Source organism: Durio zibethinus, chromosome 11 (genome assembly GCF_047325235.1).
Source record: "Durio zibethinus cultivar Kanyao isolate XHJ-2024 chromosome 11, ASM4732523v1, whole genome shotgun sequence".
In the NCBI taxonomy this organism is placed as follows: Eukaryota; Viridiplantae; Streptophyta; class Magnoliopsida; order Malvales; family Malvaceae; genus Durio; species Durio zibethinus.
The window spans coordinates 24435869-24446893 of record NC_143172.1 but is presented as its reverse complement, the minus strand read 5'-3'; the positions used below and the strand labels follow the sequence as shown (position 1 = coordinate 24446893).

Below are 11025 nucleotides of genomic sequence, written 5' to 3'. Positions count from 1 at the left end.
AATATAATTAAAATATCATATCATAATAAAAATTTAAATTAAAAAATTAATAAACTTTAAAATATGTCATAAATAATCCAAAAAAATTATAAATAATATTATTAAGTATGCCAACAAAATATTAAAATAAAAATTAAAAGTCTTATCACTTCAAATAAATTTTATTTAATTTGCATTATCTTTAGCTTCTTTTGCAAATTTATGTAATTTTAAAATAAGTTTTATTTATTTGAGATAAATAATGATTTTAAATGTTTAAATAATATATGTGATAACTTATTCGTGTGTATATTTTTATTTTATAGGAATTTCAGTAATATCATAATCTTTAGCATCTATTTGACATTTTAAATATTTATGACTTTCAATTATTTTGAGGTTAACATCTAATACAAAATTTTTTGCACCTCCATCGAATCTATCATCCACTACAAAAATCAAAAGAAAAAAATTCAATTTGATAAAACTTTAAAATTTTAGAAAGAATAATATTTTTACAAAAAATAGCAAAAAGAATTTTATTCAATAACAAGAATTTGAAGAATAAAACGTATGCAAAGAAAGAAAGAGTTTCACAACTTTTTTTATCGAAAAAAATGGAATAAATCAAACTAGTATACAACTCTATTATATCAATTAATCAGAGCATCATTTTTATTTTATATGAATAAAAAATATTAAATAAATAATTAGTTAAAAACAAAATATATTATCTGATTGAATGAAGAATTTACGAAAAAATAAAAGGTTTTGTGGATAATATCGGTAAAAATAAAAGAATACTTATGTATTTGTAGTTTTGTATATTGTAATATATGAAAAAAAAAAGTCAAAATTAAACTAAGAAAGCTTCCCTAAACCAAATAGAAAAGAAAAAATAAATCTACCTTAAATGGAAGACCCTAAATGGAGGAGTAATAAAAGATTAATACTAAAATCTATGAGAAGATGGAATATTATTTGGAAAATAAATTGAATGAGAAGTTGATAAAAAATCAAGCTATATAATTTTATTTAATCCATAAATATATATTAAATAATAATTTTATCTATTTAATTATTTTATATTTAAATCGATTTTTCATGTAAAAATCTTAATAAACTTTAATCTATAAATATATTTAAATAATAATTTTATTTATAGATAATAATATTTAAATTTTGGTGTTTTATATTTTTGTCCTCCAAATAGAAATCTCTAATTAGATTATTACTTGATAACTATAGGCTTGAGAAATTTCATCTAAGTGATCAACATGGCTTATTAAAGTTTAAAAATTATCTAATATAGATTTTTTTTATTGTTATTTAATTGTGTACTATGATTTTATCTGTATAAATAAATGAAACGAATTTATTGAGTTTATTTTCTTATTTATTTTTACTAATTAAATTTATTATGAATTGAGAAATAAAAAAAAGAAATGTTATAGTTGATTTAAAAAAAAAATTTACCCGATGGAGTAAATAGTATTTTTAGTGAAATAGTATCTATCATCAGAAAAAACATGTTAATTCTTATAGCAATTAGCAAAAATAAATTAATAAAAAAAGAGATTAAATTAATAGTAGGAAAAATACATTTAGCTAATTAATAACTACCAACAATAATGATTTTCTCGAAGTTGTTAGAGTATTTATATCTTTTTTTTCACATTTTCTGAAAATATTAATATTAAAAGTTTATGACAAATATTGATTTAAATTTAAATTTTATTTTAATTTAAATATATTTAAATCTATTTTTTAAAATTGGTAGATTGTTTATTAAAATTATATTTATCTATAACTAAATATTTAAAATTTTGTTTATTAAAATTATCTTTATCTAAAACTAATATATTTAAAAATTAAAAATAATACAGGGATATTTTATAAAAAATATAAATAATATTAAATAATATTTTTAAAAATTATGATAAATTTAAATAATCATCTTCTGTGCAGATAAATTAGAAAAGATAAATTATTTTAAAATTAGTTTTAAATTAAGATAAAGTGATGTACAAGAGAAATGAACTTCATTAGAATTTAAATTAATTTTTGATTAAATTTTAAAATTTTAGATAATTTAATAAATTTTAAAATATATTTTTATAAATAATTTAAAATTAATAAATACATTATATATCATCATAATGAAAAATTTTAAGAATTATACTATGTGTCGAAAAAAAAAATCCACGTAAACTTTCATATCAATAAATACTATTTAGTAATTATGTATGCTGTAAAATAATATATATATATATATATATATGATATGATTTGAGATATTATATTATTTTACTTTTTATGTAATTTTACCATCTTACTTATTTTTTTATACAACTTAATCACCTATGCACAGAATTAAAATATTTCATCCAAAATTCTTTTTTTAATGTCATATTCACATAATTGCATATATATATTTTTTATCCATCCTCAGATTTTTTTACTGGAAGAGACTGTACAAAACAGCAGATTCCATTCCACTAAAAATATTACGCAAAAACTCTCTATGACTGATAAAAAAAAAAAAGGATAATCACATAGTGTTTAAGAATTGCAGATGATTTTTCCAAAAAAAAAAGAATTGCAGATGAAAAATTACGGGTGGGTTTCTTTCACAGTTGCTTTCAATGCTTTGTTAAATTGTTTTGAAACGTGGTTGAAGAAATGGTAATGAATTGTGACCAGATCTATTAAAATTAAAGGAGAGAGCTGTTGCCATTTGGAAGAGAGGAAAATTTTAGAAGAAATTTTTTAGATAAAATTTATGAAATTTTTACTTAAAAATGATTAAATAAAAATTCAAATAGAAAATTAAAATTAATAGATTAAAAAGTTTTGTGACATAAATTAAGTGTTTAAATTTTAAAAAAAATTTAATATATATATTTAGATAAATATTTTTAATAAAATTATTGATAAAATTTTTACCATTAAATAAATATTGATCAAAATTAAATTATAAATAATATTTTTAATAATTTTCATATTAAAATTTATCAGTTTATCAATTTAAAATTTCTATTAAATCATTTAAAAAAAACTTTAAAAATTTTATCCAAATAACTTCAGATAATATTTCTCCTTTGGAAGTATGCAATTGCCTACTTTGATCCTTAACCCCTGAACTGGATTTCCAACTTGACGATTTGCCAATTGTCCGTCTTTTTTTTTTCTTGATATTTCATACAATCGCTTTTTTTTTTTTAAGATAAAGCAGTAAAATTGCATTTGATTCCATGTTACTGTTGCTGAAAAAATTTAAGGGGCTGTGTCGGCGGCACACCATGTCTGGGTACAATTGAAAGCGAACCCCACACTTCCATTCAGTTCAGATTCTCTTCCTATACACAATACAGGGCAATAAAAAATCTGACATTTTTTAGAATAATCATAAGGAAACTACAAAACAAGCAAGAGATTGAAGCAGCAGCAGAAAGCCAAGAACCAAAAAAATGGCATTTGGAGAGACTATTACTGTTAACTTTTTGATACAAAGGAGATCATGATCTTATAATAAAGTAAAAAATTATTGATATTAAAATTTAAATTAAATATTTATTAGATGTCTTTTTTTTTTAAATTGTTACAAATGAATTAATTGAATTAAATTTTAAATTTAAATTATTTTTATTTTTTATTTTTTATTTAATAAAAATTTTTAATATTATATTTAGTAATTAGATTTGTTATAAGTCAAACTTAATCATTGAAATTAAGAGTTTAACATTTTGAATATGATTATTTCTTATTTAATCAATAACAAATCTTTTAGCAAATTTACCGATAGAAAACTCCAAACATATATATGATATGCACTTTTAATATCTCAATGAACTAATACACTGTCAAATATTATATGGTCCACAATCAACTAGATTTGAACAGATCATCCCAATAGTTCTTGTCCTCATCTTCTTCACTCACCCCATCATTGCATCCATTATTACCATCGTTATCCATGTTTGATTGAACTAATTTATCACTTCCACAACTATCGAAAAGAAGATGTGAGAACCCTTTGATCAAGTCTTCATCCCCAACATAGCAAGTTCCCATGTTCCATGCCTCAAACGCCATATCTTGGCATGCGGTGGACAACTCTTTATTATCTTCATTTGAATGAACAGAAGCAATAATGGTTGATGATGCTCTAGCGTTCTGCAAGAAATAGTTCAACGTAGATGTTGGAGAATCAAGATTATTGCTGCCATGATCGCCACCATTGTTATCGTTAACTACCCTTTGCCATGCTTTTAGTATATCAAGGCAACGGGGGGCGCCAAGTCCGGCAGCTATTTTGTTGAATCGCCGAGTAGGGAGAGACCCTGGTAAGTCAGGTTGCTGGTCATTTTGGCGTTGTTTTGATGACTCTCTAACCAACCTAGCTTCCGCTTCAAGTCGAGCACTCTCCCATTGAGCCATGTGAGCAAGGTTTGACACCTTCTTGGGATCACCATTGGCTGAGCCAACAGCTGCAACCATTGGCTTATGAGTAGCAGGATCGATCCCCATCCTGGCTAATCTTTTCTTTATATGTGTGTTCCAATAATTCTTGATTTCATTATCTGTTCTTTTGGGTATATGGGAAGCAATTGCAGACCACCTAAACATGTTGGAATACATAATGATATTAGCAAAAAAATAAAGATCAATAATAGAGGATATTTTCTCTATCAACGTAGCATGTGTGAACATTAGTTTCCTTGTACCTATTGCCTAGAAGAGCATGAAGTCGAAAGATCGTCTTTTGCTCATGTAAACTGAACTTTCCTCTCTTAATATCAGGTCTGAGATAGTTAATCCATCTCAGTCTGCAGCTCTTCCCACATCTTTGAAGACCTATTCAAACAAAAACAAACGTGCCATATATAAGAAGGGAAACAAGTTGTAATCTTAAAACTTTTAGGATGAGAAATTAGACCAGCTTTCTCAGGTAAGGAACGCCAACTTCCATGGCCATGTTTTTGAATGTAAGCCAGGAGCTTTTGGTCTTCTTCAGGTTTCCAGGGCCCTCGCTTTAAGCCGGTTGCATCGCAGCCAGGAGACCTCCCCATTTGATGCAGAAGCAGCAATATTATAAATGTGTTAAAGCAATAGTGAGAAGTTGGAAATGGGAAGTTGATCACTTGGGATGGTGGTGATATGGCATTTATGTAGACAAGAAACTGCATAGCATTAAATTGTTTCAATATTGATGTCACGAAAATACAAGGGATTTCTTTTGTTTAATTTTAATTTCCAATTTTCTGAATAGGAATTCAATAGACAACAATGCTTTACCATACAATATTTATTATGGAGTCCCATTTTCTAGTGTACTTAATTTTAAGGGGCGAATAATTAATTTTACAATAAGCTAACATAGAACCAATTTAACAATTTATATATTGATTGGTTAAAGACAAGTTTGGTTTGAATTTGAAGCTTAATTTAATTAGTTAATATAATTATTTTTAAAAAATTATATATAATATATTTAAATTTTAAAATTTTTTTATTTTTAATTTATAATCTCTTTTATAAAAAACTAAAATTAGATACATGATAAAGCGTATGTTTAATTTCGTAAAATTAATAATTTTTTTCTAAACTTTTGAGAAATGAAAGATTTGAATTTGAATTCAATCATAATGAAAGATGCATCTAATATTAAATTAAATATTTTAGTGTAAAATTGATAGGTTTAATTGAAAAATTGTAAATAAGGAGTTATGATATGCCCAATTATCAAAGTGTAATAGGTAGGGCCTTGAAGACGATATATCAAGGTATCCGTTGGCCCCGTAATTCATTCCCCAATTATCATGCATTCAGTAGCAAGAAAAAAGAACAATCCTCTCCTTAATGCTTTATGCAGAGACTCGATGAATGCTAGGAGCAGCTGTCCCATTTTCAGTAGGACCCATTTTGAGGCCAAAGTTTACTTATGCAGCGCGATAATTAAAGTAGTCTTCGTTAGTGTTTTTATTTTTTTATTAAAAAAATAAAAACACCAAGGAAAACAGAGCTTAATTGAATTTTTTTTAATTATTGAAAATTAAAATTTTTATTAATTTTATATTTTCAATGCATCTGATAAACTATTTTTAAACCGCTTAATTGAAGATCGTCAATGAAAAAGTGTTAAAAATGCTAAGTAACTTTTAGCTATTTAATATATTAAGTCAATTTTTTAAAGAAAAAAAGTTATCTAATTGTATTATTTTCATGTTGTTTCCTTTTAACAATTTATGCTTTCATTTTTAATTTTTACCAATTAAAAATAATTATAAAATTGTATTTCTTTTTATAAAAAATTACTAAAATTTTAACTCAACGTTTAATTTTCAATAACATATTAACATCTTTTATATCATAAATTCTCAAAATTATAAATTCAGTACTTAATCTTCAATGATAAATTTAATTTACGTCCTCAAACTTTTGATTTAGTGGCTAACGACACTTAAAAGGATATTAAGAGTTTGGTCTCGAATCAGATCTCCTCTTTCTTTTTTATTTGTATTAAAATTTTATCCTCCGATATAATAAAAAAAAAATGATGAATTCAATTTATTAAACAACACCTTAATTTAATTTGACCAAGGATTTAAGCAAACTTATATATAAGTTTTGGTCTCTTTTAATAATTACGAAAATAAATTTAATCATACCATAATCATAAAAATTTTGCATCGTTACATTTAATTTCTTTCTTTTCTTCTTAAGATAAGAGTGTGAATTAAATATTTAAATTTATTCTCCAAATTCATCTTTCCTGCAAACAGCATACGGTTCAAAAAAAAAAAATTTTTGTATTTTTTTTTAAAACAAAGAATGTAATTCAATTGTGTAGCTCATTAAATGATTCTGCAAAGTCCTTTGTATGATAATTAACTTTGCGTTTCTTTTTGTGCAAATTTTGGTGAGATTATTTATTAACTCTGAGCAGAAGAAATAATAACAAATTACAAAAGAAAAAAAATATATATTGTGAAAGTTTAAATGGATGCCTACTTGATGCTCTTATACTGTTCTATCATGGATTGTTGGCCTACTAAATTTCATATATTTTTTTTAAATTATTTTATTTTATTCTATTTTATCTTATTTTTTGTATAATTTTGATGAATAAAAAAATTATTTTATTTTTATTTTTATTTTTACATACATCAAATGCAAGATAATATGATATTATTTAATCTAATATTAATCATAATATTATCTTATCATAATTTTATATGTCAATCACATTTTTATGTTGTTATATCATCAAATGTTGACCTACTAGATTTTATATTATTTTTGAAATTTTATGAGTCTAAATTATAATTATAATTACAATTAAATATAAAAAATTGTTGAATAATTAAACAAATCAATCAAAAAATTACAATATAATTAAATAAATTTAACATAAAATTAAACTAAATCTACACTCAATGAGATATTGAGACTTAGAACTTAAAATTTTTAATTTTTAAGACCTCTTTCTTACATTTGGCCAATAGCTCATAGACTTTAATTTCTTATTATTAATCATTCATTTTAATTAATAAAATCAAATTTCAATTGCAAACAATCACCAAGTTTTCTAACACCTTCGTATTGGCCTTTTTTTAAATCTCAGATTTTCTCGTGGTCAACAAAGGAAAAAAAAAAGCACGCAGTACTCAAAGCTATGAAAAAAAGGAAGCGTTGTCATGCAGATATTGGCAGTGTCATAACGTCTAGATCCGGGGATCTATCGCTAGACATTGACTTTTAGGAGTCACCACCAATCTTTTTTATCTAGGTGCGATTGACCACCTAAAGAATCTGTCCTTTTAGGGAACACCTAAGTTTAAGGGTCCCTAAAAGAATAGGTTCAGGTCTACAAACCAGAACATGGTTCGGGAGTTCGGTTACGTGTGAAGAAGGTTATAGCACCCTCACAACGCCCATCAAAAGATGGTACCAGCTTAAATTTGTGTTATCCAAAAGCCTTAAAATTTTACCAAGTAATTAATTATTGAAAATTTTTCTCAATTGACTCTAATACTTTTAGTAGAAAATTGAGAAAATTCTCTCACCTCAGGAGTGTACAAGAAAAACTACTGTTTCACTTGCAGAGGCTCCGTCGTCGGATTAGTTAAAGAAAAATCAAAATAAAAAATCAAAATAGAAAGGAATGAAAGAATGATTTTTTTTGTGTAGGAAAAGTTGATACTTTCAACTTTTTCCCAAAATATTTTTTGAAAATTTCGATTTTCAAGGAAAACTGATACTTTCAACTTTTCCTCAAAAATCCTTTTTTTTGAAAATTTATTTCTAAGGAAAATTGATACTTTCAACTTTTCCCCAAAAATATTTTTTTAAAAATTTATTTTATTATTATTTTTTTTTAAGGAAAAAAATTTTGATCTTTAAGGAAAATTGATACTTTCAACTTTTCCCCAAAAATATTTTTTTTGGAAATTTATTTTTAAGGAAAATTGATACTTTCAACTTTTTCTCAAAAATATTTTTTTTGAAACTTTGATCTTAAGGAAAATTGATACTTTCAACTTTTCCTCGAAAATCTTTTTTTTGAAAATTTATTTTTAAGGAAAATTGATACTTTCAACTTGTCCCCAAAAATATTTTTTTGTGAAAAATTTGATTTTTATTTGAAGAAAATAGAATAATAAAAAATATAAATGAATAATAAAAAGTAAAACAAAAATAAAAATAAAACTAAGATAAAAAGAATATTAAATAAACCTAATATAATAAATAAAAAAAATAAATAAACAAATAAAAAACATTCAAAGAAAAAAAAAAAAAAAAAAACCTGGAGCCGCTCGGATCGCGGCTCGGCTCGGCTCGGAGGGGGCAGGCACGCGCGGGTCAGAATCGGGTCGACGCTCGGGTCGGGTCGGGTTTCGGCAAAACGCGTGGATCCTTTGATTAACTTAAAGCAAAAACGACGTCGTTTTGGGAGGGTATAAAAGGCAATCCCTTTCGTTTTTCGGCAGAACGCTCCTCCCCTCTCTCTCTCTCTTTTTCCCTTTTCCTCTCCCTTCTCTCTAAAAGCCGAAGAACACCGGTGCCGGATTCTGGAAAATGTCGTCGGAATCTGGAAATTTACCGAAAGTTGGTCGGAATATCACCGGTTTCTGGGAATCTTCGTCGAAAACTGGGCAGGTCACTGGAAACTTCAATGTTCGCCGGAATTATTGCCGGAAAATTCAAATTTCGCCAGAATTTTCGCCGGAATATGGAAATTTCCTAGAAATTTCCAGAAAAATTTTTCGTCAAAAATCTCTAAAAATTTCTTCTTACTCCCAAAACACTCCTAAACTTTTCCTAGCTTCCTATACGCCTCCTTTTCTCTTAAATCAGTAGCTTTGCTTACTGTTTTCTGTGTGTTCCATTATGTTCCAGGAGGTGCTTTATATAGGGATTGATCAGGAGTTTCTGATCAATCCCAATTCCCCTTTGGACGAAAATTCAATCTTTGAATCCAATCTGGATTCTTCTGATTGAATTCCCACTCTCAGTGGGATTCTTCAACTTTCAATCCCAGCCCTCCAAAATCAAATAAAATAAAAAGATAGATAATTAGAAAAGATAGGATAAATAAAAAAAAAATAACAATCAGATAATAAAAAAGAATCAGATAAAATTAACAGATAATTTAAAAAATAAAATAAGATAAACCCAAAAATATATTAAAAAATAATAATAATAATAATAATAATATATAACTATATACATATAAATATATTCTAAATAAAAATAAATAAATACAGATATACAAAAAAGAAAAAAAAGAAAAAAAAACATACAGGATAAAAATTCAATTGGGCCTTACCCATTTGGGCCAGGCCCAATTGATCTGGGCCTGGACCCAATTGGGTGTCTACAGCTGCCCCTCTTTGCACATTTTCTGTGAAACAGAAATTGCGCAAAGACGTAGACACACAATCCAGACTCAACTCAACATTGTCATTTTTTGTTTTTTGTATATATATATTTTTTTGTGTTTTTTTTTTGTTTTTTTTGTTTTTTTTTTTTTTTTATCAAAGCTCCTCTAAATAGAGGCTCAACGACTTTGAGAAACATAAATTGCTCCTCTAAACAGAGGCACCACGACTTTGGAAAGAGTAAATTGCTCCTCTAAACAGAGGTACCACGACTTTGGAAAAGTAAATTGCTCCTCTAAACAGAGGCACCACGACTTTGAAAAAGTAAATTGCTCCTCTAAACAGAGGCACCACGACTTTGAAAAGTAAATTGCTCCTCTAAACAGAGGCAACGAACTTGGAAAGTAAATTGCTCCTCTAAACAGAGGCACCATGACTTTGAAAAGTAAATTGCTCCTCTAAACAGAGGCAACGAACTTGGAAAGTAAATTGCTCCTCTAAACAGAGGCACCACGACTTTGAAAAGGTAAATTGCTCCTCTAAACAGAGACAACGAACTTGGAAAGTAAATTGCTCCTCTAAACAGAGGCAACGGAACTTGGAAAGTAAATTGCTCCTCTAAACAGAGGCACCACGACTTTGAAAAGTAAATTGCTCCTCTAAACAGAGGCAACGGAACTTGGAAAAGTAAATTGCTCCTCTAAACAGAGGCACCACGACTTTGAAAAGTAAATTGCTCCTCTAAACAGAGGCAACGAACTTTGAAAAGTAAATACTCCTAGACAATAATGTCCGAAGGAGTTGAAAGTTGTGTTTGAGGGAATTTCAGGAGATCATGCCCAAAGGTCTTATAAATCAACCCTGATACTAAAAGACATCCTATTTCAAGGATTAGGAACTTACCTGACAAGTTTCTTCTCAAACTTGCAAAGTCTTTTCATATCTGTCTTTTCCATGTGAGATGTTGGAACACCCCTGCTTCTTGAATTTGTACACTATACTTTCCTGAAAGTAGTGTATGCTATGCAAATGCATATGAATTTCAATGTATGCTATGCAAATGTTGGCCAATTAATTCCTGTTTAATGTATGGTACTCAAGTTTCTCAAGCTCTTTTCTTGGGCATCAAGCCCTTTGATTCCTCAAAGATCCAATGACACTA

General features: G+C 26.9%; 1 protein-coding gene across 1 annotated transcript; it reads right to left on the bottom strand.

Annotated features, from left to right (window-relative positions):
• Window positions 1-3863: 3863 nt before the first annotated feature.
• Window positions 3864-5101, bottom strand: LOC111290286 (transcription factor MYB106-like). Its single transcript, XM_089768371.1, has 3 exons — window positions 4919-5101; window positions 4707-4836; window positions 3864-4600 (listed from the first exon to the last, which is right to left on the bottom strand). The coding sequence occupies exons 1-3, from the start codon at window positions 5049-5051 to the stop codon at window positions 3865-3867; spliced, it is 999 nt and encodes a 332-aa protein (XP_089624497.1). The 5' UTR covers window positions 5052-5101; the 3' UTR covers window position 3864.
• Window positions 5102-11025: the final 5924 nt, after the last annotated feature.

Excerpts from the sequence above, each read along its gene's own strand:
- LOC111290286 (XM_089768371.1), bottom strand. The coding sequence starts at position 5,051 with ATGGGGAGGTCTCCTGGCTGCGATGCAACCGGCTTAAAGCGAGGGCCC. Across the intron at positions 4,837-4,918 it reads TTCCTTACCTGAGAAAGCTG|GTCTTCAAAGATGTGGGAAG; the intron begins GTCTAATTTCTC and ends TTGTTTGAATAG. Across the intron at positions 4,601-4,706 it reads CATGCTCTTCTAGGCAATAG|GTGGTCTGCAATTGCTTCCC; the intron begins GTACAAGGAAAC and ends CAACATGTTTAG.